Source organism: Pituophis catenifer, unplaced genomic scaffold (genome assembly GCF_029215685.1).
Source record: "Pituophis catenifer annectens isolate HBS135680 unplaced genomic scaffold, rPitCat1.0.hap2 SCAF_1, whole genome shotgun sequence".
NCBI lineage: Eukaryota > Metazoa > Chordata > Lepidosauria > Squamata > Colubridae > Pituophis > Pituophis catenifer.
Window position 1 is genome coordinate 217,143,810 of NW_027256881.1, and position 26,857 is coordinate 217,170,666.

The window sequence follows — 26,857 nt, forward strand, 5'->3', positions numbered from 1 at the left end:
TACAGAGAGGCTGCAACCCAAATTATTTAGGAGTCTGCATTGTGTATGAATTTGTAATTAAACTTGTATAAAACCACACTGTAAGAATCTCTCCCCTTCCCTGTTTTATATATATAACAGGAGTTGTATTTGATGGTGTTGATCTCCGAGGTTACACAGTTTGGACTTTGATGGACAATTTTGAATGGGCAGTGGGCTTCTCTGAAAAATTTGGCCTGTATTACACCAACTACACAGACCCCAATCTAACTAGAATTCCAAAAGAGTCTTCAAAATATTACTCATCTATTATCCGCTGTAACGGCTTTCCAGATCCAGCTAATGGACCTCATTTGTGTTTGGAACCACAGCCTGAAGGTAGGTATATTAGAAGCAGAAAAGGACCAGCTTTAAAGGGTATGTTAAGAGAATTTTAAAAGTATTACTATTCTTTTAACTGTAATAATTGTACCAGTCTGGACACAATTCTATATGGTAGGAAAAACCCCCAAGAGGTTGAGATTCTCAGAAGGAAGTTGCAATGCAATAGTCAGCTAGTATTGATACGAAATACTGTCATATCTGGTGCTGAAAGGAACAGCTTAATGAGGATCTTTCTAAAAATGCCAAAACAAATTAGTCCGCATCTATTTGTCTTTGATTTTGGAGCATCCCCAAGACTCAAGAGAATAGCCTCCGAGATTGAAGCTAGAATACAGGAATTTTACAACTATGAAGCAAACCCAATGGGTCTTGTTCCCTATACATGCCACTGACAGTAATGATCTTCTCTACTTGAGGTTGGTTTGAGGCAGTGGTGGGTTGCCCCCAATTCGCACTGGTTCTATAGAACCGGTAGTAAAACCGGCGGGAGGCCCCGCCCACCGATCCCAACGTCACCAAAAAGCTTCTGCACATGCGCAGAAGAGTGCACGCGAACCGGTAGTAAAGGTAAGTAGAACCCACCCCTGATTTGAAGTGTTTGAAAGTTACCAGGGCAATATTTTAGGCAGCATATTTGGATGTACCAGTTTACAAATCTTACATAATTACTTTACCTTTGTAGGTACTACTAAACCACCAATTACAAACACTACTCTGCCACTTACAAGCTCAACAGCTACTAAACCACCAATTACAAACACTACTCTGCCACTTACAAGCCCAACAGGACTGGAAGATATCAAGAAAGTGCCATTTTTGGGACTGGACTTGACTTCATCTGAGGCTGAAATAGCTCTTTATGTTCTATTTGTCCTATGCTTGCTGGCTATACTAGGTTTCGCAGGTTCCCTATGTGCATTTATAAAGGCCAAAAATATGAGGAGATAATCAGCATTTTAGTAATCAGGAACATGTTTTGCTTTCTCATCTGAAGACTTTGAGCCATGCATATTGGAAGCTCCCTTTCATCTATGAACTTTAAAAGTACATTATTTGTACAAGTATATAACAATGTGCATCAATTAGGGATATCATTTTGATTTTTTTTTGCACCCAAGATATAATTCCTTAAGAATTATACAATTTTGGGACATTGTTTTGCTGTGACTATGAAGTTAAAACTAACACACTCTTAATGTAGTGGGAAACACACATGCACCTGTGCGTAAAAAGTATTTAAGTGTGTTTCAGAAAAAGAGGGCCATTTGTTCAGAATTTCACAACTAATCACTGAAAATTGGTTCTTATTATGCAAATGTAATAAAGAAGAAAAATAGTTAATGGCTTCACTACATTTGCCAAGTTTCGCAATTATTTCTGAGAACCAAATAATTGTAACAGGTACTAGCTGGAGACCTTTGGGCTTCATTTACTGTGACATTAAGGCAACTTTCTCAATTCCACAGAAAGCATAGCTTAAAGTTAACACATTCACAATATCAGTGTTTGCTATGATAAAGATACTGAATTTCAGCCAGATAGGTGGTTAGTGAACTTTGCTTACACTTCGATGTGAAAAAGGGGCAGAATTGAATTGTTTTTCTGTGAAATCTGTCCATTCATAAAACAACCAACCTCAATCCAATCAGACTCCCCCCCCCCCCCCCCAAAAAAAAAAAAAGCATGCCTGGAGAAATTGTAGTCAACAGATTATACAAAACGATATTTTTGGGGCTAATGGCCAGTGTTAATCCAATCTTTGCCTATGATAGCTCTGCATTTTCAGTGAAGGCCTAAAAAGAACCCTTTTTTTTCCTATGGGTAGTTTGCCTGCTGTAGCCAGTTCTACAAATGTCTTTTCTTTCGATTGTTCTACTGCACTATACTGCATGAAATAAATATAGAACAAACATGACTCTGAAGCACATTAGCACAAATGTGGGGTTGAAAAAAGAACTATAATTTATTACTTTTCAAGCAGCAGCACAAGTTATTAAGACATTTGGCTTGGACTGAACTTGCTAGCCATAATGTCAAGCATTTAAGGACTTTAAAATCTCTTCTGAACACCCCTGGATCATCTCAAGTCAAATAAGAGGCAACAAAGAAGGATGTTGATATTGATCCTGTACCCAAAAAGGTGTAAGAAAAACAGGACATCTATTTTTGTATTTTAACATACTTTATATATGTAAAAAGACTGTGAACTAGATTGAACTGTAAATCTGAGTAATTGTGTTTTTCATTTTTCTGTTGTACTCTACTTTTCCCTTTGATTTTTAAAAGGTCTTGAGGCAAGAAACATTAAAAATTAATCTGACCCCTCCTGTATTTCTGTTGCTATGTGCAAATAAATAGTTGAACCAAACACGTGATACAGTATAATTAATGGTAACCACAGCAGCCATGTTGAATCACCAGGCCTAGGCCCCAAATAGGATCTGTCTCTTCCAAATCCCCATGTATACAAGTCAGGAAGACAAGAAATTGTAAGAACCGAATCTCTTTCTTACAGCATGGGGATCATTCCATAGCGCTCTTTATAAAAAGTATGACACCACAAAGAACGATCATGTTATGTACCAAGTATTTGGGGAAAAAAACTTTATTGAATGCTGTGAGATAAAAACTATGAATATTGGGCTGTTACAGAAGCATTACAGGGGAAAAAAAACCCTTATCCAAGTCATTAGGATTACACTCTTCTAGGCCGAATGATTTGTTTGGTATTTGGAGATGCCTATTTGTTCAAAGATTTATATAGATAAAAAGTGTCTTTAGAGGACTGTATAAGTAGTAAATATGAAATTCTAAATGCTGATGAGACATGGAGGATTTTTATATTGTTTTTGGCAGTAGTTACATTTGCAGAATCTAGCTGCACAAGTGGGTTAGCGTTTATTCCAGACAGAATACCCAACCAAGCCCACTATGCAGCAGAATGTTTTAACTGAAGCTAAATCAAATAGGAAAAAAATAATCAGTGATTTCTATGTACAGTTTAGTCAGGTTACATTTGTTGGGTCGAATTTCCATTCCAAGTATTATTATCATCCTCTCCATCATCCTGAGTTCTCAATCGGTAGATCTTGCCTTCTTTCTTAAACTCTTCATTCCGTTTTTCCAATACTCGTTTCCTAACTGCTTGTCTGAAGAAGAAAGAAAGAGAGATTGAATACAAATTCCAATAGTGGCAGAATTCAGGCCAATATTAATTCTTGATCAAATTTTTGTCTTTTTCATTCTAAATTTAAGGAAATTTCTATGAGACGAGAAGATTTAATTTGATCATAAAGCATGGATTCATGTCACAATGTATACACAGACCAGCACTTATGACCATTTGTTCAGCGATTATTCAAAATTATAATGATGCTTAAAAAAATGGACTTACAACCCATGCCCCACATTATGGCTGTTGCAGCTACCCTGAAGTCATGTGATCAACATTTGGGTGCTTGGAGCCCCACCCACACTTACAACTCCAGGGGTGCTACAATTCCTCCCCACCCATCCATGCTTTTTTGGCTTACACTGCACAGTGGCACCCAGCAGTGGGGCTGGGGCTAAAATAGAGGGGACAAGTCCCAGTTGCTACCACTGCCCTGTGCTCCACAGGTCCTGTTGGGCCATCCTTTGCCATTCAATTCTCAGTTAATGATAGCAACCAGGATGCAGGGATTGCAGTCGCTACGTGATGCTGTCATGTAATGTCTCACTTTATGACCGCATCACTTAGCTCTGGAAATTCCAGTCCCAATTTGTGATCATAAATCAAGGACTAACCGTAAGGTGGACTGCTGACTTATTTTCAAAGCATAAATGAGCATCTAAAACATGGAAGTTATATAATAGCTATTTGCAAATGGTGTCATCCCATCCCATTTCCTGAGAATGGCTTAACTTCATCAGTGAAGATGCAACAAACTAGGACAAAACTTGAAGTTTTCAGTCCATCCCATGAGATCAGACAGAACAAAAATAATTCAGGGCTTTACATAAAACAACTAGACAACCCATGAACTTTTGAGTCATTGTTTCAGAGGTATTTCCTTACCAGATTCCTCAATGCCTTTAACAATGGCAGAGCTAACGTACTGCCTACACTGGAAAGATTGGGGTACATTCAGAGATGGATCTCCCTTGAGAATAGGCCAAGTTGAACTGTACAGCACAAATATCAGCACAGGAAATGTTTTATGACATTTTGTATTAAACTGTTTTGTGTCATAAAATATTTCTTAAAAATTGCTGTATTTCAATTCCATGGGAGTCATGGGTCCTGGATTTTGAATGCATTCTGTAAGTTAGACCAACTTAAGTAGCTTAGTTCCAAAATTGTTGGCCTATGTTTGCCCAATTAATGGCTACAGGAATGAGCTTTTTAGTACAGGTAGCCCTCGACTTACAACAGTTCATTTAGTGACCATTCAAAGTTATGACATCACTGTAAAAAATGACTTATGACCATCCTCATGATCACGTGACCAAGATTTGGATGCTTGACAACTGGTTTATATTTATGACAGTTGCAGTGTCCCCAGATCATATGAACACCTTCTGATAAGTAAAGTCAATGGGGAACCCAGATTCACTTAATATAAAAACGTACATGAGAAAATAATAGAACAAAAAATAGAAAATGTGTGTTTGATCGGTGACTTTAATGCGATTATGGATGTAAGAAAAGATTATAAAAGTGGTCAGAGAAATAAAAACAAGAAAAATGTATTGCCTAGAACATTTAAACACTTAGTAGAAGAGTTAAATATGGTAGACAGCTGGAGATTTTATAACCTGGAAGTTAAAAAATTTACATACTATTCGAACCCACATAGGTCCTGGTCCAGGTTAGACATGGCATGGGTTACTAATACGTTGATGCCAGAAATAGAACCCGTAGAAATATTGTCTAATAAATGGGCGGATCATAACCCAATGGAGTTTTATAAAAGTTTAGGGGACTCACTAAATGAGATATTATTAGAACTATATAATGAGGCATTGACGGAGGCAAAGTTACCAAATACATGGAGGGAAGCATATATTTCCCTGATACCAAAAGAGGGAGCAGATACCACATTAATAAAAAATTATAGACCAATTTCCTTATTAAATACCGATTATAAAATTTTTATGGACATAACTGCAAATAGGATGAAAAAAATACTGAATAATAGAATACATCAGGATCAAAATGGTTTCTTGCCTACAAGACAAATAAAAAAACAATATAAGAATGATAATAAATGTTTTAGAATATTATGAGATGCATCCAGAAAGACAGGTAGCACTGATCTTTCTGGATGTACAAAAGGCGTTTGACCAAGTTAATTGGCAGTTTATGATACACCAAATTAAAAATATGAAATTAGGGGAGAAATTTACAAGGATGATATCGTCAATATATAAGAACCAAAAGACTAGTGTATTAGTAAACGGGGACCCAACAAAATTTTTTGGAATAAGTAAAGGAGTAAGGCAGGGCTGCCCATTGTCGCCTTTACTTTTTATTATGACACTGGAAAATTAGTTAATTAGAATTAGGTTGAATAAAGAAATAAAAGGATTAAAAGTAAAAAAAAGAAGAATACAAGGTCCAAGCCTTTGCGGACGACCTTGTCTTCTTCATAGAAGATCCAATAAAAATAACACCCAAATTAATAAAAGAAATTGAAGAATCTGGAAATGTAGCCGGTCTAAAAATTAACAAGGAGAAGACTAAAATGATAGCAAAAAATATAACAGCAAAACAGGTAGAGAAATTAGCAAAAGATTCAGGATTGCAGGCAGTTAAGAAAGTGAAATACTTAGTGATAAACATGACAGCCAGAAGTATAACGATAAAAGAGAATAACTATGGACCTTTGGTCCAAAAATAAAAGAAGATTTGGAAAAATGGGGAAAATTAAAATTGTCATTGTTGGGGAGAATTGCAGCAATAAAATCAAATATACTACCAAGGCTTCTTTATTTATTCCAAACAATCCCAATAAAATTAGACAAGAAATTTTTTAGCAATTTGGACAAAATAACTACAAAATTTGTGTGGGAAGGGAAAAAAATCAAGAATTAAATTAAGTATATTACAAGATGACAAAATTAGAGGCAGATATGGACTCCCGGTATGGGAAAAATATTATAAAGCCTCAAGTTTAACATGGATCAAAGAATGGGTAACCCTGGAAAATCAAAGATTATTAAATTTAGAGGGCCATGATTTAATGAAGGGATGGCATGCCTTTTTATGGAGTCCTAGAAATAAAATATTCAAGCATTTTAACAACCATATTATTAGGAAATCATTAACTTGACATATGGCAAGAGATAAAAAGAAAACATGAAAGCCCCCGGTTGGTTATCAACAATAGAAGCAATAACTCATCCCAATTTATTAGTAAAATAAAAATTGTTAAGATATAGAGAAATATTAGATCCACAAGGAGTTTTGAAAACTAGGGAAGAATTTAAAGAACAAGGAATACTAATAGACTGGTGGCCCTATTCACAAATAAAAATAAGATATAGAAAAGATCAGGAAGAGGGAGGAATAGATCCAAAACCAAACAGATTAGATAAATTATTAGAATCCAAGGAAGGAAAATTAGTTTCAAAATTTTACAAATACTTATTAGAATTTGACCTGGCAGAAGAACTGGTAAAAGGACAGATAGCTTGGGCAAAGAACATCGGGCATAATATACAGTTAGAAGATTGGAAGAGGGTATGGGAAAATATAGTATGACAAAATCGGCAGCATACAAGGAGAACCATTATAAGATGTGGTACAGATGGTATCTAGCTCCCTCGAGACTAGCGAAAATGTACCCGAATATAAATCCTGTTTGTTGGAAATGTAAAAAAGCTCAGGATACTTTTTTCCATGTTTGGTGGCTTTGCCCAGAAATAAAGAAATATTGGAAAAAAATAAAAACATGGATATTAGAAATAACAGATCAAGAAATAGAATTAGAACCAGAAGTTTTCTTATTAGGCATGATAAAAAGGAATATCAGAAAAGACATAAAATATTTGACACTACATATAATCATGGCGGCCAGATTGGCTATAGCACAATTGTGGAAGACAGATCGTATGCCAACAGATCAGGAAGTAATTCAAAAAATCTATACATGCGCAGAAATGGATAAATTAACTCTAGAATTAAAAGACAAGGAAGACTCAAAATATTTTATAGTATGGAATAGATGGTATAAGTGGATAAACCAAAGGAAAAAAAGGTAAAGATAAGAATTAGGGGAAATGTAACAAAAAAATGCACCATCAGATGGATAGAATAGGTAAATAAGTCACAGTTTGTATATTTGTATATATGTGTTTATATAATCACATATATTTAGTTTGTAATTGTGGATTGAAAATGTAAATTTTATGAGTGAGAAAATTTGTATATTTTCTCTTTTTTTCTTGTCAATATTTTTAAATTCAATAAAGTTTGTATTTTAAAATTTAAAAAAAAATCGTTTCTTCAACTGATAAAAATCTTGAAATCTGATCCTTGATGGCTTTAGTAGGAAGTGTTTGTACCTGTTTGGTTCTGCAGTGTTAGGTGCTGAAGGATTTGAGTGCTGCTGTTGATGTCTTGCAGGAGGCTGGGACGAAGGAGGGCTGGTAAACAAGAAATTGCTAATAAATCGCCAAACAGCTATCAGTGGATAAAGGATTGTGCCAAGGAACTTCCATAAATCTCCATTGGAAGACTGTACGACTGCCGTAGCCGGCCTTCCTGCCTATTTATGGGAAAACAAGCAAGTACTGTTTAGAAACTAGAATTTATTTATTTATTTATTTAAAAAAACCTCGTACAGTATTATGTAACACATATAACTTGTAGTAAATTTATAATTATTTATTTGAATCCTGCACATTTCTTTCGTTTCCCTTTTTTACACACTTACAGGCAGCAATACTATTGAAGCACTTGGAGCAAGTCCCAGGTCTGATAATTTTTTCTCATAATCATCTTTGGTAAATTCTCTTCTGGGGAACATTGTTGCCAGTGAGAAGTTGCCATATGTGTTGCCAACAATCTGTAACAACAGAACAAGTCAAATTCATTTCTATTCTTTACAAACAGGAGGAAATATAAATGACATGCCATTTCCAAGACAAATAAACTTTCATCCCAAAACTGTTTTCATGAGGAATTGAAAAATTCTTCATTGACAGTATGAATATTTGGATGTTCACTTTCAGCGATTGCTCAACTACTGATATGATTACTGATATGTTCGGTAGCAGATAACGTGCCTTACTTATGTCCAATAACTTAAATGATCCTTCAAAGCAGAAATTAAGTAGGAGTATTAAAAAGGTTATTAGATCCTGAATGTACTTTAAAAGAAATGTGCTTACTCTCATTTGTTTACCCAGTTTTTATGTAGGGCAACAACGTTTTTCTTGTTATAGAACAATCCTTTTCCCACAACAAGGAAAGAGAGAGACACCAAATTTCAATTGCACTATTGGAGCAATCAATGCGTGGGTAGATAGACAGACAGGCTATAATAGCATAAACACTGACCAGGATGCTTATGGGTTGCTCACTTCTATGTTTGTAGTATGTACCATATTTTTCGGAGTATAAAATGCACCTTCCCCCCCCCCTCCAAAAGGGGGTGAAAATTTAGGTGCGTCTTATACACGAAATGTAGCCCCGTCCACCCCCTGGCCCCCACCCTTTGGCCTCTGCCTCCCAGCAGTTTACCTCCTTGCAGCAAGCAGCAAGAAGAAACAGCTGGTTTCAGCTTCAGCACAGCCTAATTAGCACAAATTGATTGGATCGGCTTCCCGACTCTCAGCTGTTTTGCGTGGGCCTCTGCTGCTTGCTGCAAGGAGATAAATTGCTGGGAGCAGATTTTTTTTTCTTGTGCTAATCAAGCTATGCTGAAAACGAAAATGAAAGTAAAGCAGGCTATTTGCTGTTTGCTGCAACAAGGCAAAATTGCTGAGAGGCAGAGGAAGATTTCTTTTTCTTGTTTTCCTCACCAAAAAAGGCAGGTGCATCTTATAGTCCAGAGTGTTTTATACTCTGAAAAATATGGTAATTCAATTTTTAAAAAGCCTCCTTATTAAACCTATTTCCTTAAAAATTTTAAATACAATACAATAATTTAGTTCAACTATTAATGCAGCTTCCATTTAATTAACTTTTTGAAGAAGAACAGATATTTTGTTCACCTGTGCAGCAAACCGATGAGCTTCTTCCAAGGGGGCATCCGAAGGGAAACTATTAGTGAAAGAAGATCCATCTGGAAGGCGAAATTGGATTCTTGCTATAGCACTAGGGAAGATATTTTACATTAAAACATTTGATTTTACAAAGAACACCTTAAATTATAGAAAAAGGTGGTTCTACAGAAAAAAAGAGCTCATTATTTACATCAACAATTGTGGGAGAAGAGTAGTAGAATCTGGGGTAGAGTCAAAAGAGGAATCAACCTAGAATCGCTATGCAGCCACAAACGGGGTAATTTGTGGCTAAGAAGTGACTCTAGGCGGATTCCGCTTTGGATCCCACCCACAGGTTCTGCCACACCTTCTCTTACAACAATGGACAAACATATCTGTGAATTCAGAATAACCAAATTATCTGCCAAGAAGCTTTATAGCCCTAGAATAGGAAGAGGAAAAAATAAGCACTGAAACTAGAACTGGGATGAGGCTAGAATATCATCCAAAGGCTCTTGCAAAATGCAAGGGTGGTTTAATGCAGGTTGAGAATAACAAGGGACTGAAAAAACCAATTACCTTTTTTCCTTTTGGGATGTTTCCTTCCTAGCTTCCATTTCAGCTTGCTTAGCCTGAAGAGCAGCAGCTTTTGCAGCTTCTGCCTCTTCTTTTGACCTTGCAAAACGAGCTGCTCTTTCAGCACGATCCTTCACAAGACAAAAAAGTAGCGTATTAACACAACTTTTTAATATTAGCTGCAAAAATCAGACATCGTAGTGATTTTGATGTAAAAGGAATTGTTGTATTTGAGTTAGATCCAGATCAAACTATATTTGGATAGATTCACTGAAATCAATAATGAGCAACTGAATATTATTCTTAAACCGATTAAATATAACTGTACTCAAGGTACCATAATCCGTGCCAATTATCAAGGACCTATATTTAAGACCCATGGGCTGAAGTTTTCCTTGTACTAGTAAACCATACACTTGAATACTTACCAGTGCAATTTGCTGCCTGATGCGTTCCCTAGCAGCTTTATCTTCAGCTTTTTCTCGGTTCCTTTCTTCCAATATTCGTTTTGTAAGATCTTCTTCCTGTTTCCTTTTATATTCCAACATTTCTTTCCCAGTTTTTCTTCTATCTATTTCTTTTTTTATTTCTTTCTAAATAAAAAGATGTATTTTATTTACTGGACTTTAAATCACCGTTCTATATGTTTAATAACCAAGACAGCAATAAGAATGCAAAATACAAACGAATAGCACAGCTAAAATAGCTAAAAATCAAACATTAACATGTAAAAATGTATTTCGCAATTAAAAGCATGGTGGAGGTGATGTAACCAACCTCCAGGGGAAGGGAAATTAGGATACAAGTGCATCTCCCTAGGAAGCATATTCCATAGCCTCAGAACTACACAAAAGACAATGTTACAAGATGAACCTCTGGTAATGGGAGTGTCTTCAAAAGAGCATTTTTTATTAATCTGAGTATTTATTTCTTTCTTTTCTTTTCTTTTTTAATTTGATTTATATGCCGCCCTTCTCCGAAGACTCAGGGCGGCTTACAATGCGTTAAGCAATAGCCTTCATACTTTTGTATATTTATACAAAGTCAGCTTATTGCCCCCACAAACTGGGTCCTCAATTTACCTACCTTAGAAAGGATGGAAGGTTGAGTCAACCTTGAGCCTGGTGAGATTCGAACTTACAGTAATTGCAGACAGCTGGTGTTAATCACAATGCTTTTAGTCTGCTGAGCCACCAGGCCCATTCTTATGGTAACTGGACAGTTTACAACAGTATAGGTTATCATTTGGACTTTTAAAGATTACCAATACTGTCAGCTGTGGCTAGTAAACAACTAATAGACAGTACAGATCTTTCAGTACACGAATCTGCTTATATTTTGTAGTAATTGCAATTTCTAGACATTTTTAATCCCAGCTAGGCCAAGTTTCAACCACAATCCATGAAGTTAGCATTTTCCTTACCAACTCACCTCCATTTTATTTGAATTTAGTTTCAATATAAATCATCAGCCAATTATGAAGCAATGTAAATAGTGGCGATTGCTTTCTTGGAATAGAAAACATATCTGGGTGTCATCTGCATATTCATGAAGAACATTCAATTAGAAAGCTTTAGATAACCTTTTCCAGAGATTTGTAGGTAGTACAGAGGTTGACCCCAAGGCGCCTAGTTTGTGAGGTGCCACAGGGGTCGGTCCTCTCGCCCCTCCTGTTCAACATTTATGTGAAGCCGCTGGGCGAGATCATCCGTGGCTTCGGGTGGATTTCCATCAGTACGCTGATGATACTCAGCTGTACATATCCACCCCGGGCCACCCCAATGATGCCCTTGAAGTGATGACCCGGTGCCTGGAAGCTGTACGGATCTGGATGGGGAGGAACAAGCTCAGACTCAACCCTTCCAAGACCGTGTGGTTTCCGGTGTCCCGTCATATTCAGTTGACTCCATCACTGACTATTGGGGGTGAGACCTTGACCTCCTCAGAGAGGGCTCGCAACTTGGGTGTCCTTCTGGACTCGCAGCTGTCCTTAGAAGACCACCTGACGGCTGTGGCCAGGGGGGCTTTTTATCAGGTTCGCCTGATTTACCAGTTGCGTCCCTTTCTGGACCGGGACTCTTTACGCACAGTCACTCATGCCCTCATCCCTTCCTGTCTGGACTATTGTAACGCTCTCCACATGGGGCTCCCCTTGAAGAGCACCCGGAGGCTCCAAATGGTCCAGAATGCGGCCGCGCGGGTAATTACGGGAGCGACTCGACACTCCCATGTAACAGCGCTCCTGCGTGAGTTGCACTGGCTCCCAATGGTCTTCCGGGTGCGATTCAAGGTGCTGGTTGCTACCTTTAAAGCGCTCCATGGCTTGGGACCTGGGTATTTACGAGACCGCCTTCTGCCACCGATAGCCTCCCATTGACCAGTATGCTCCCACAGAGAGGGGCTCCTCCAGGTGCCGTCAGCTAGGCAATGTCGGCTGACGACCCCCAGGGGGAGAGCATTCTCTGTGGGGGCCCCTACCCTCTGGAATGAGCTGCCCCCGGAGATTCGTAGGATTCCCGACCTTCGTACCTTTTGTCGCGCCCAGAAACATTATTATTCCAACAAGCAGGGCTGGCCTAACTATTTTAATGGGTTGTTTTATTAGAGTTTTTGGCCAATTTATTTGTTTTAATTGCTTTTAACTTTTATATTGTTATGGTTTTATCTCTAGCTATACACTGCCCTGAGTCCTTCGGGAGAAGGGCGGTATAGAAATTCAATAAAATATAAATATAAATAATATAAATATAAATATAAATATAAATATAAATATAAATATAAATATAAATATAAATATAAATATAAATATAAATATGTGACCTAGGGACACACCACAGATCAATGATTAGAGTGTCTCATCTCATGTCAGAAATATAGGCACTAGAAATTATTAATTTAAATTTAAAAAGATAAAAACTTTAATAAAAACAGATTTCTATAGTTCTAGTCCAATGCTGGACCACACTGATGGCAGGATATTTCCGACCAGCAAGTCGTTCTGTGTGCAACTGTACATGTTGGTCCCAGGAGAAACTGTAAAAGATGGATAGTTGTTTGAATAGTGCCACATTTACAATAAATATCCTTGTCCTCTGGGAGAAACCCCCATTTTTCCCTGTGGTCTTTAGTTCTAACTAAAACCAGTGCACAGTCTATTTAAAAATCTCCAAACCATCCATTCCACCTCTGAACCTCCACACAACTCAAGCAGTTCTACCCAATTATGAAAATGTTGATTTGAAATTTCCATCTTTTTAATTGTTCTTTTTGAAGGATAGTAACAATCTCCTTGGCACAATCTAAAAAGCTCTTTATTTCAATCTTTTTGTAGGAGGTACTCGGCCAAATAAGGGGTCTGCTGGATCATGTAATACCTTTCCATATTCCACATCTTGTGCTATACTCCTTCTAACGCCTTGTGGAGCTATTCCCGTCAAGATATATATAATGTGGGATGTGGTACAGATATCCAGTAACAATGCAACATGTATCACTAAGCACCCTATCCACCTGTGTATAGTGCATGGACTGGCCCCAAATGGGGCTGGCATACTCTCCTGCCAAGTAACACAATGCAGGAGCAGTCATTTGTAGAATAATGGGATGGGTACACTAAGTAGTTTCAGCCATCTTACTAGGGTGTAATTTCACTACTTTCTTGGCATGTCCTAACAGGAAAGAAGGGAACTACTGCAAAACAGTGCCCCCAAAGCTCAATCTTATCAAAAGGTTTGTGGGTTGAAAATATTGAAAGCCACTGTAAGGCCCCAAAGAACTAGCAAAATTGCATTTCCCCTATTTATGTGGCCCATCAAAAGCAAATGGCCCTAATACTCTATTCTAAACTAATTCCAAATTAACCCAAGTCCAAAAAATTCATTTTATCCAGGTGTACCTAGAATTGCAAGCAACAATTTTTGAACCACTTTGCCTGGGAATAAAATATCTAAATCTTGTCTATAATTAGAAATCAGAAACAATACCCAACAAAGGGATGGGTTTTTTAAAAAATATAAATATAAAAATTATAACTATATCCTTTCATATACTAGAATAAAATCTGGTGCTCAAAGAGACACTTAAGTATCTTTCAGAATCAAAGGCCCAGTCCCAGCCTGGCTGAATGAACCATCCACAAAGGCAAGGGTCAAATAAACATGCAGCAGGCATCATTTCTCCACCCCTCCACACGTTTCTGAAGTATTAAAATAAATCTGTGTTCTTCCAACTAGAACATTCCGAAGAGGCTGGCAATGCTAAAAAAATCAAATTATATTCTACCTGTTCTTCTTCTTTCTTCTTTTCTTCTCTTCTCTCTTCAAGTTTTTGTGTCACTCTGTATTTTGAAAGAAAATAATAAGTTCAAACTGAAACAATTTCTGCATAATGAAATCTCATATCAGTCACATCCAAATTTCACAATTCACCAGTGATAATTATGCTACAATAACTTAATTCCATGTATTTAGGATATAACATACTGACAAAAAATGTATGTTCAGAAAATGCAAAAAAATTTGTTCCTATGAACAGAAGATATTCCAAGTGGTATTTTATGCTATACATATTTCTATTTTGTCCTCCAAGCTTTGTCCATTCACACATCCTTGTTTTTCCTTATAAAATTTACTTTTCCAAATTTGGCTTCCTTCTTAAGGATGACAATTCTGGAAAAAGCATTGATACAAGTTTCATTTTCCTTCTGATTTCATTTAATTTTTTTTAAAAATATTTTTGTACAAATACAAAATGGCCTAATTAAACCTCAGTGAGGCTAACACTTACCAAAGTTTCACTAAATAGTTGCATTAAACAGTATTTATAAAACCATACCTTTCTACTTTAGCAGCAAGATCATCTGTAGTCTGTTCTACCGGTCTATCATCTTTCTCATTTGTCTGGACCAAATTTACTTCACCTTCTCATAAATGAGAAGTCCCATATTAAAAAAAAGACAAAAATTGACACTTCTGTTATAACAATTATATAATTGTATTAGTTAATACGGGCGTTGTATATATCAATTATTTCTGGTAATAAAAATAACACACCACTTTTGTCTGTGTTTTTTAAAAAAATTGTTTTATTACGTTATAAGATATAGTAAAAAGAGAAATAGTTCTTTACTATCATTTGCAAACTAGGAAAGATGTGAGTGAGACATATAGAAGGTTGGAGGGACACACAAAGCAATTAAAGGTTACTAACACAAGGAGGCAGATCCAGTGGGTGATTAGTTATTACTAGACTAAACATTAAACTTGGGAGAGTTGAATAGTAATATCTCAGAGGAAAAGTAATCTATAAAGAATGAGCTAGTAATACTTACCATCTGGAGTTAAACGCAATCTTTCTAGCTCTGTTTCAGAGGTTTCAACTGTTTGTGATTGAGAATCTTCTGGGTTGCTACATAAAGAGGAGGAACATGAAGCAGAACTTTCTAACCCTTCAGTTTTTATTAAGTGCATCTAGGAAAGAAGGAAGTGTTGTCATACATAAATGTTGCACTTATTTTAGATTCCATTTTTTACATTTAAAAATGTGCACTCTTGTTATATTTTAAAGAACAAAACACAATTATTTTTCACCAAGTATGCACATACTATGTCAGGCTATATTTCAAAAAATATTTCTAGACTACGCAACACAATCGCTGCTAAATGTCTCAACTACAACTTCTATAATGCTTGGTATGAACATGAGGCCTGGAGCAGACAGGAATTGATATCCAAAATAATTGGAGGCACCAGGTTGCTTGCCCATGGACTACTTTATTTACTAGACCAGGTGGCATTTATATCAACAGGTTATTAGTCCACTTTTCCAAGAAAGACCGGGCCACATATATGATGCAATTATATAAAAAAGGGGATTATTTTAGGAGATGTGGGCCTTCTGACCCTGGTAAGTAACATTTCAGAAAGATGTATAGAAAAATATAATAAATACTTTAATATCAACTCACTATGCATTCAAGATGTAACTGCAGGTAGTCCTTGTTTAATGACAATAATTGAGACCGGAATTTCTGTTACTAAGTGACATGGGCATAAAGTGCAATAATGCCACTTGATAGTTCCAGGAGTCCCTAGTTACCCTAAATGAATCACTACAGGTCATTAAGTGAGGAGCTCATGTGACCATGATTTCCAACTTCCAGCTGACTTCCCTATTGACTTTGCTGCAAAAACACAATCATGCAACGCACGGAAATGCACCAGATCATGACCATAGGCCCATGGAGGCACTGTGACAGCCAAAATTTCAAGAACCAATCGTAAGTACAACTTGTTCAGCATCATTGTAAGTTTGAACAGTCATTGAACAAATGGTTAACCAAGAGCCATCTGCAATACTAAATGATAAGTAAATAAGACTCTTTTCTGACAACAAAAGCCAAACGTGGAGTAATTGAAAGACAATGTTGCTGCAGCTAGCATGGATTGTGAACAATATGTTAAAAATTAAGAGGATTTGAATTCTGTGCAAAGAATAAATTAATTCCACAGGACTTTTAAAGGGGAAAAAAACTCATTTACAGTGAAGTTTTCTTATTGTACAAAAGCTGAAATTATTATTAAATTTTAATCCTATCTATATAAAAACTCAAGGAGACAAACATCTAATACTCCTTCCTCCTATTTTCCCCACAATAACTGTGAAGTATTTTGGCTGAGAAACAGTGACTGGCCTGACATCACACAGGTGGCATTCATTTTTAATGCAAACTTAGAACAAATTGCCTCCTGGTTTATAGGCCAGCCCCATGAACCAAACTGGCTATCCAATCCAATATATATCAGAAAGTAACAATTTATTACAATAAATATTTTAATCCTCTGATGAAAGTTCTCATTACTCATTACCTTCCAAGCTTTGAATATAATAATGAATTTGTTTAATTGAAGGCAACTTCAAAATGAAGAGTTGTGTGCATATATTTATGTAGTTATGTATATAGTTTGTATGGCCACCAATTCACAAAATGTAATTCTTGACAGCTAATGTAGGATTAAAAACAAAACAAAATAAATAATAGGGATAAATGAACCATCATGTAAGGAGTGGGCCAGTGAAGTATAGACTTGTTACTGATAATGTACTTTTCATCTTTTACAAGTTTGGCATAATTTTTTTTCAACAATCCTTCACTTTACTGGGAAAAAAAAATCAGATCCAAAGTTGTTTTACCTGCTTGACTTTATGAATTCTTGCAATCAGTTCTTCTGCAGAAACACTGCCAGCAATTACTTCAAGAGGGATTCCATTATCTCCTATAAAGAAACTAGATGGAATACATACTACCGGATCTTTGCAATAATAGTGAAGGATAATATATTATCTTAAGAGTAAAATAGAAAAGCAAAGAAAATGAGTTTAAAAGAAATGGGATTACTAAAAGGAAATGCGCAATTTACATTCTGCATACAGTAGATCTGCCAAACTTTAAAGGTACTCCAAAATACCATTTTCTGCTGTCTCCTGAAACCAAATAGACAGTCTAAACAAGAAGCAGTACTTGAACCTTACTGTTTTAAAGGCTTTCAGTCTTCCACATTTGAGATTATTATTGCATTATCAAAATTCTTATGCATGCTTTAGAATTAATTACTAATCCTAACTTTTAGTCAAGCAGTCCATTTCCAACCACAAGTGAATAGATATTTGAGGTGTTCAGAAGTAGGAAAGAAGGAAGTTTCCTAAGAATCTGGTACCAAAATGTCAGTTGCCTCTGTGCACTAGTTTATTTTTACTGATATTAAATAAAGATGTTAGTGTAACATTCTATATTAATAGCGTCTTTTAAATTAGTGACCATAACCATATCCTTTTGAGTGAAATCTCGTGAGTTATAACCGATAGTACTCAAATGTTTCAGTCAAATAAATCGACACCAAACAGTTCATATGAAAACTAGATCTAGAACCATTGAGAGCAATAAACCAATCTACAATCATTTAGATGCTGTTTCAGAATCAGTTTCCCATGTAGTATGTAACTGTCAGAATCCGTTTTCAGCAAACTATGGTTCTATGAAACCTAGCATGAAGTTAAAAAAAAATATAAGGAAAAATATCTATGAGACTAAAATGCTTTTATTGTGTTCCTTGACTGAAAAGTATAAAGAGGTGTGTATGTATGTATGTATGCATGCATACATATCCTGCTTTTATAGTAGCATCAACTGTAATATTAAAACAACAGTGGTGTCCTAGAGGATTGTATAGCTAAAAGCTCTACCTAAACTGGAGGGAGCGCAAAGAACTTGAGGAAAGTAGATATAATGGTGAACAGAGAAGCATATGAAGCTATCTCAATAAAACATGCAGGCAATTTGTTAAAGGGTATGGAACAGTACACTATGCAAATGATACAGACAGGCTTCAAAGCATGATTTTAATGGAGCGATCTGATGGTTTCACATAAATGAAAGGTCAGTTCCAAAGCTATATAACAGCAAGTGCAAAATATTTTTGAGGAAGCAGGAGATCTTAAAAATATAGCAAAGAAACAGAGATTCACTAGACCATTTATTTTAGTTTTGCAATTGTGTACTATGAAGTTGTATAATTCTATGGTGTTCAAAGGATACAGATCTGTGAGAACTGCAAACAGGCTTCACTGTGGAAGAGAAAGCATTAGTTTACTATTATAACCATAAATACAAAAAATGTCACAAAACAAATTAAGTATACCTAATTTATCCATATTACTGCAAATTATTTTTGAGATTGCACCGAATAAGTTTCTTATTCTTTAGGATACCATACTGAAACTGATAAATATAATGCTACACAAGTTATATAACATTGTTCATCCTAAAGTTTTCATTTATTATCTATTATAAACATAAGTAAAAGCTTCTTTGCTGAAAGGGCTTTATGATTTTTTACACAGCTAAGTTCTTTCATTTGATTTCAGTGAAATGAAAGGTAAGAATGGATCAGTTCATATTTTCCTTTGTTTGGTACTTCCAGTTCCCAGTGTCTGTCTTCAAAGTTAGCTTCACACATTGGTTAACCTTACTGCTTTTCCTCCTCTTTATTCCATCATATTTCCTTTCTCCATTACTCATTTTATGCAAATCATACCTTTGACTAAAAAAAAATTAGATACACCTACTTAAGAGAATAAAAAATAAACTACATTACAGAGCATGTGGTGTGGTGTGGTGATTAAGGCGATGGGCTAGAAACCAAGAGTCTTTGAGTTCCAGTCTTGTCTTAGAAAGACAGCTGGGTGACCTTGGGCTGGTCAATTTCTCTCAGCCTTAGAGAGGAGGCACTGGCAAAACACAAGAGGGGAGGGGAGAAGAAAGGAAAAGAAACGACTACAGGGACTTGTCCAGGCAGTCTCTGAGAACTAGACACAACTGAACAGAAGAAAAAAAAAACTATACTAACCTAAGAAGTTAAACATTGTTTTAAAAATGTTATCAGTTACAAACATTATTGTAAAAGTAGATAGAAGCAGGAAACATTTATTGTTTGAGCAAGAAACTATATCTTATACAACTAACTATTCCTGTGCAGGGAAGGACTGTTGAGTTATCATGAAAAATGAATTGGTGTACATATACCTATAAACATACATAGTTTAACATTTCTCCATTTTAAATTGCCTTTTAGAGAGAAAAATGTATTTAGATTCTAGGACGAGAAAGATCCTGGAAAAGTGGGGGGGGGGAATGTAAGAAAAAGCTTAAGGGCACACCATCACTGTTCTGAACAGTGAGGCTAGAAGAAAAGTTCTACAAATAAGCATTAGGAATTTTAATTTTTAGAGTGAAAAGTATCAGCCAGATCTTATTTTGGCTGAAGGCCAAACAGTAGGAAAAATATGAAGTGAAGTATTATGTAAACTATATTCCTGATGTCTACTTGTACAAAATGAAGTGTTTCTTCCCCCTAAATTAACATTTTTTTCCAAAATAGCTGATTAGAAAGTATCCGAAAATACAACATTTATTGAGAAATACAAAAGATATTGCCAAACCTTTGGGTATCAATTTTAATAGCCACAAAGTCATCTGTTGCTGCCTCAGACACTTTTGCATTCTCCCAGCTGGCAGCCATTTCTGTGGACTGTTCATCTTGTCCTATAAAAAACATTTAGTTTTAGGGATACAATTATAGCGCAATTACAAATTGCAACATACTTCAAATACAATCACAAAAATTATTACTTTTAAAACAGAAATGCTCACATAATTCCAAAGTCAGATTTGATAAAAAAAAAAACAGGGAACCTACAAATCAGGTTCTCATAGATCAATTTTAAGAAATCCAGACCAGACATGTATGGGCAATAGATGTAATACACAGACAAATAGCTCCAGATAAACCAAATCAAGAGAATCCTTCATCAAGAAGGGAAAATAAGAATGAGCATGCTGATTTCATATTTCCATCTCAGTAATCATAGTCTCAATTTTACAATGAATCTCTGAAGCAGGAGGATCTCTTTGATCTATAGAGGTTCTTTATTGAATCAAAAACTTCCTCTTATTTTAATGCAAAAACATTACACTCATATCAGTGCTCAAATAAGATAGGTTAAGAATGAATCCAGTGTGGTTGTTTGCAAAGAATTATGTACACATTCCATTCCACTTTAACAACTGTCTTATTTGAAATATGGATAAAATAATGATTTTATTTGGGTAATATATTTATCACTTGTTTTACTATGAGATATATAAATCAAATGAAAAGGAGTAAGACTTCTGGGGATTTCCAAGAGTATTGGAAGGAATGTCAATAGGCTTATTTAGCTGCAGGAACTGAAGAAGACCTAAGAACAATAATTGTAAAAAGAGAGTGAAAAGGCTAGGCTTTCTATGAACATCAAGAAAATAAAAGTTATACTTATGTAAAAGTAGAGGATTTAGGATAAATGGTGAAACATTAAAAGTAGTTGACTGTTTCAGTTTTCAAGGCTCTAAAATTGATTATGGGTATACAAAATGTCCAGATAATAATAGGCAAAAGATATTGGGGGATACTATGAAAACTCATGAAAGACCCTGAGATTTCATCCCAAAAAAATTGAGGGGGTCAATAGATAGATGCTGCACATGAATGAGAATTATTCTTTGAATTATGATACTAGAAGAAACTGCTTCACATTCCTTGTACAGTCAAGAGGACCAACTTAATATCGGAGGAAATCAAAGCTAGGCTTGAATGTTCACTAGAAACAAAGATCATGAAATAAAAACTATTATACTTTGGCCACATTGTGAGGGCAGATCCAACTATGGTAAATACTTTCATACTGGGGAAGGTAGAAATGTACTTGGCATAATGTTGTGACAGACAGTATAACCTGGACAGCTCTTATCCATCAAGTCACTAGGAATCAACCAATTGGAAGGAATGACAGTTCTTACACTAAAAAGGAAGAAGAATGAAAATATTTATTATAAGTTCTTTTTTTATTTTCATGTGAGATGGTAGGTACAGTTTTATCTCCTCTAATATAATTTGATATTTTTCTTTTCTGCATCTAAAACAAGTTCTAAACAACAAAAGCATGGGATTTTTGACACTTTAGATCTGGGACAGCTTGTACTGACTGACTGACTGAGGTGAATGAAAACTGAAGGCACCATGTTATTTATTACCAATTTAATCTGAATATATTATTCTAGAATTATATTTTAATATGACTATAATAGCACTCTCTCAAAATAGAGAGCAATAAATTCCCATATCAGATTTTCAGGAAAGAATACTGAGATTAGATTTTACTGGGGGTAAAATCTAGACCTCTGGACCACATAAATAATAATGGTGTTTCACATACAGCATGTTCTGGTTTAGCTAACCAGAATGGGAAAACCTAGGTATATCATTTAATCCAATGGTTTAGCCATTAACTTTCTAGTTGACATTGAGTTATGTGCTAGAATTATGCCATTAGTTTATTGATTACAGTACAGTATAGAAATATACAAAGGGGGAAAAATCCATAGCACCATATATAAATATTTGTTGCTATTTAATTTTAAAAAATGACAAGATGATGTTTTAACTAGCATCATTGCTTAAAACATTTACCTTACTGATAGGAACAGGAAGATCTGTAGCGAAAAAGGCAAGTCTGCCTATTGCTAAAAGAGATACAAGCTGTGACCTCAGAATTACTACCCTAGAGAAAACCAGACAGAAAAATAAAGAGTATCCTTGTCCCCTAGAGGATATTCCTATGTGATGTAACATGCAGAACACATGCAGGAATCATATGACAATCAGATTAATATCTAAATGTTTTATATAAAGAATTTCTGAAAACTTAAAAAAATCCATCTTCAAATGAAAACAGCCTTTTGTACTAAGAGTTAAAATATTTTATATTCTACCACTGAATAGACCATAAAATGGTTTCACTTTTGAATAAAACAACCAGCTATATAATAAGCTGTAAGATAAACAAGCAGTGAAATAATCGAGTTAGTGAGAATATCCTTAAATTCTATGCAGTGGTGGGATTCAAATAATTTAACAACCGGTTCTCTGCCCTAATGATTTCTTCCAACAACCAGTTCACCAAATTGCTCAGAAAGTTAACAACCACTTCTCCCGAAGTGGTGCGAACTGGCTGAATCCCACCACTGGTTCTGTCTGTCAACTATACTATAAGAGATATCATTATCAATGTTCAGTTTAATATTTAGAAATTGAATTCACATTCACTTCTAATAGTTGAAAATACAGTGACTAGGATAGTTTAGCACACAACAATTCTATCATCTTATCAGTGAAGTACTGTCGCACAATTATTGTTTTCCTGGACAGATTTAGCTTGTAGCACAAAGCACATTTTGTTTAGTCCAAAGGCCTTCTTCTTGGCTCCTTATCTTTACTTACCATAAGCAAATAAGAGGCCAAAGAATATTACACATTTTAAGCCACTTCATAGAAATTCCTGATATTCTTTTCAGTTGCAGTGAAAGAATTTTCAAAAAGTATGATTAGAGAAGTTGAGAAGCAAAGAAATTAAGAAGACAGATAATTAATAAAGACAGGAGGTGCATGTACAATTGATTGAACAAGGCTTTTTTTTCTTCAGTGTGGACCCGCTAGATTTGAAGTAGTTTGGGAAATATCAACCAGATCACTATGTGCTTGGATAAAATTCTGGAAAACTTAGCTAGATGGTCACTTCAGTTGAATCCACTAGAGCAGAATTGCTAGATTTATTATACTTGATAAACTGGCTAGTTAAAGTTGAGAGTGATTTTGAAAACAGTAGAAAATTCCATTCTTATTTACTGAAGCCCAAGAAGGGCAAATGTGAAGAGATGGTCTGGAATACCACATTCCAGCTTTGGAAAGTGGTAAATTGGACAAGGTAAGATTTTAAACCCAGGTGCGCCCAATGCATTCTCTCTCCCACCAAAAATAATCTGATTTACTATAATGTGGACCACTGTCAATTCTTAATCTATCCAATGTCAGTGAAACATCAAAGGCATTTTGTTTGCTGCTTATGCTGATATTGCAAGCCCTCTCACAGAAAGGTCAGAAAAATAGGGAAAAAAGATTCACACCAGCATTCAAATAAGCATACAATTACTAGGAATACAAGGATTAATAAAAGACACCTGATCTAGAATACTAGAAAGAAATGGGGAACAGCAGGAAGCTCAAATGCCAAATCTAGAAGTCTCGCCATGGAGAAAACCTGAAGAGGAAACATGCAGAGAAGAAAGCAGGCAGAAATAATTCTTTGGATGAAATTCTTGGGCTGAAAAAATAATAATTTGAAACCAATGCATGACAGCAGTGGTAATTTCTACTTAGAGGTTGTCCTCAAATTATGACCACAGTTGAGGCCAAAATTTCTGCTGCTAAGCGAGGCAATTAAGTGAGTTTTACCCCATTTTACCACCTTTCTTGCCACAATTAAGTGAATGACTGCAAACGTTATTAAGTGATTCTGCCTTCCCCATTGACTTTGCTTGTCAGAAGGCTGCAAAAGCTGATCACGTGACCCCGAGACACAGCAACAGTCAGTAGTAAATACATGCCAGTTGCCAAGAGTCTGAATTTCGATCACGTGACCACAGGGATGCTGCAACCATCATAAGTGTGAAAAATGGCCGTAAGTCACTTTTTCAGTGCCCTAACTTCAAATGATCTCTAAACGAAAGGTTGTATTCGAGGACTATCTGTACCATGCTTTTTGCTTACGTCTGTACCTTAGAGAAATAAATATTCAGTTTTGCAAGAGGTTGGGCTGTTGCTTCGACCGGCGTATCTCCCATTCAACCATCATAGCCAGTTTATAGTTACAGGGGATAATAATGCCCCACCTAACGCTTATCTTGCCTGATTCCCAAAAGGCAAAACCGAATTAAAGGAAGGGTTGAACGAGCCACTCTTGCTCACGGGCGGGAGGGCAGGCTGAAAAGTTGACCAAAAGTCCCTTGAAGAAGGCAACAGCAAACCGAGTAATTTGCCAAGAGGCTACGGCTGTGCAGTTAACAAGAGTCAAGGCTGACACAAAACAGGCTGGATAGTTTTTACAGGCCACCCCACCGTCCGGAGGGGTTGGCCGAGGCCGTGAGGAGAACCACAGGAGGCAGCTCGGAAGCTTCTCTCTTCCACACACACCCTCCCTCCTCGTTTCTCTAAAGCGTATTTCAACGCAACCCTCCGCTCGGCTTCCAGGCTAAGACTCGGGTCAGGGGCTGCACAGGGGTCTTGTCACCCCCCTCACCCCCCGCAGAAGGCCTTTCCCATCCCTCAGAGAGGAGGAAGAAGAGGCCCAAGCGTCCCTCGGACGACTCCAGCGGCTCCGCGTCGGGGCTGTCCTCAGTTTCCCGGGGCGTGGGGGGACGACACAAGAGAGCTGACGCGGCGCTAACCAACCGCGGACGGGCCCGTACCTTGCACAAACACCACGAAAACGGCGCTGCGCTGCTTGGCGGCGGCAATGGCGGCCGGGATGGTGCCAGGGAACCACAGCATAATGGCGGCGGCGTCGACTCCGCGCGCGGAAGACGAACGGTGGGGGGAGGGGCAAGAGAGCGAGAGCAAGCGAGTGTATGTGTGCGTGCGTGAGAGAGAGAGAGTGAGACGTTGCGCGCGTGAGCCCCTCCTCGCTCCGGCCTCTTGACCCTCCCGCAGTCCGTTTGCCTCGTACGCGTCGGTGCGCGCGCGCGCACACACACACACGTCACAAACGTCACCCTCACTCCGGAGGCGGTGACTTTCCGCTTCACTTCCCCCCTTTCCCCCCCCCACCTCAAAAGAGGAGGTCGGCGCCGAGGACGCAGGCACGCCTTTTAATAAAGCGCTGTGGGTGCAACGAGTTAGGGAGGCGAACGGGAAGGAAGGAAGGTCCCGTCGCGCTCCGATTGGACGCCTAGGAGGAGCGCCTTGCTGAGGTTTAGCAGCGGCGAGTAAGGAGAGCCCCGGTGATTGGAGGCGGAGCAGGTGCTGGATGAATCTGGGGTGTTGCGTGGAATTAAAACAAAACAAAAATTAAATTAAATTAATTGAATTAAAAGGATGGCATGAGCAAACTGCATAGAACAGGGGTCTCCAACCTTGGCAACTTTAAGCCTGGAGGACTTCAACTCCCAGAATTCCCCAGCCAGCTTTGCTGCCTAGGGAATTCTGGGAGTTGAAGTCCGCTAAGCTTAAAATTGCCAAGGTTGGAGACCCCTGGCATAGAATATTGCAGTTCTAGTATGATCTAGTCCTTGATACACTCTGACCATTTTTTGGGAAAGTTGTTTGATTAGCAGATTTCACAGATACATCGTTTCCCACGTATTCAGAATTGGAGTACCATGTAAAGTTGTGCAATATTGCACAATAGTGGTTGAGGCACCAAAGTTGAAACCAGGAGACCAGTGAATTCTGCTCCAGCCTCAGGCATGAAAGCCGGCTGGGTGACTTTGGGTTAGTCACACTCTCTCTCAGCCCAGCTCACCCCAAAAGGGTTGTTGTGGGGAAAATAGGAGGAAAGGCTGGTATAAGTATGACTATGTCCCTTCCCCACCCTCCCTCCGCCAGTTATTACTTATACCAAGTAATGCAGCTAGGATTAATTCAAATAAATATTGCGGATCAGCTCTAGATTTTCTGTGTCTCGATGAACTTGCAGAAGAGATCTTGCACCTTAAGTGGTTGTGGGGGTTTATGGGAATTTCACCCATAAACTATGGGTGTATAAACTTTATATTTAGAAGAAATGAACTCTGTAGTGATGATATATTTTGCTTTATTGTGCTATGTCTTTTGATAATCATAATCGTGCATTATTGTATTGTTTCATGTTAAATACCTTCTGTTTTAAAATTGGGTTCTTACTGTTTTGTTGAGATTTAAACCACTTTGTGAAATTTGTAAAACATTGTTCAGAAATTTAAACCTCTGGGGCAGAAATTGATATTGGCTATTGTGGCTGACCCTCAATAGGTTATTTCTATATTCTAAATTACAGGCATCTTAGAAATGTAAACATAATGCTCATGAAGTTTGATTGCCACCATTGGCTTTGTTTCATTGTAGCTCATGGATTTAATGCATCCTACCCACTCCCCTGAATGCGATAGGCAGGCAAATACTTAACAGGTGAAATTTTCTCTATTGTTAGGCCTGAAGAAAGCCTTTCTAGCAAAGATGACAGTAGGCTCTTGATTATAGCAGAATATGTGTGCCATCCTTGTGACCATTGATAGCAAAGAACACAATAAGAACGGTTCTAA

General features: G+C 37.1%; 2 protein-coding genes across 4 annotated transcripts in view; one reads left to right on the plus strand and one right to left on the minus strand.

Moving 5' to 3' along the window:
• The window catches only part of LCT (lactase), a 32,154-nt gene extending 30,843 nt beyond the window's left edge, over nucleotides 1-1,311 (plus strand). Inside the window, exons 17-18 of the mRNA XM_070934371.1 lie at nucleotides 121-357; nucleotides 1,046-1,311. Of these exons, the coding sequence (XP_070790472.1) occupies nucleotides 121-357; nucleotides 1,046-1,311 (503 nt within the window). The remainder of the gene's footprint in view (nucleotides 1-120; nucleotides 358-1,045) is intronic.
• Nucleotides 1,312-2,952: 1,641 nt separating this feature from the next.
• Nucleotides 2,953-25,281, minus strand: UBXN4 (UBX domain protein 4). 3 transcript variants are annotated; one of them, XM_070946692.1, is made up of 13 exons: nucleotides 25,028-25,281; nucleotides 20,128-20,230; nucleotides 18,725-18,753; nucleotides 17,323-17,441; nucleotides 15,461-15,599; nucleotides 14,965-15,049; nucleotides 14,413-14,467; nucleotides 10,560-10,724; nucleotides 10,135-10,262; nucleotides 9,565-9,667; nucleotides 8,283-8,414; nucleotides 7,912-8,114; nucleotides 2,953-3,512 (listed from the first exon to the last, which is right to left on the minus strand). In XM_070946692.1, the coding sequence occupies exons 1-13, from the start codon at nucleotides 25,107-25,109 to the stop codon at nucleotides 3,374-3,376; spliced, it is 1,482 nt and encodes a 493-aa protein (XP_070802793.1). In that variant the 5' UTR covers nucleotides 25,110-25,281; the 3' UTR covers nucleotides 2,953-3,373. The 3 variants fall into 3 exon arrangements, with proteins under 3 accessions (XP_070802793.1, XP_070802712.1, XP_070802876.1); XM_070946611.1 differs by having other exon boundaries at nucleotides 14,965-15,052; XM_070946775.1 differs by lacking the exons at nucleotides 20,128-20,230; nucleotides 25,028-25,281 and adding an exon at nucleotides 19,284-19,370 and having other exon boundaries at nucleotides 14,965-15,052.
• Nucleotides 25,282-26,857: the final 1,576 nt, after the last annotated feature.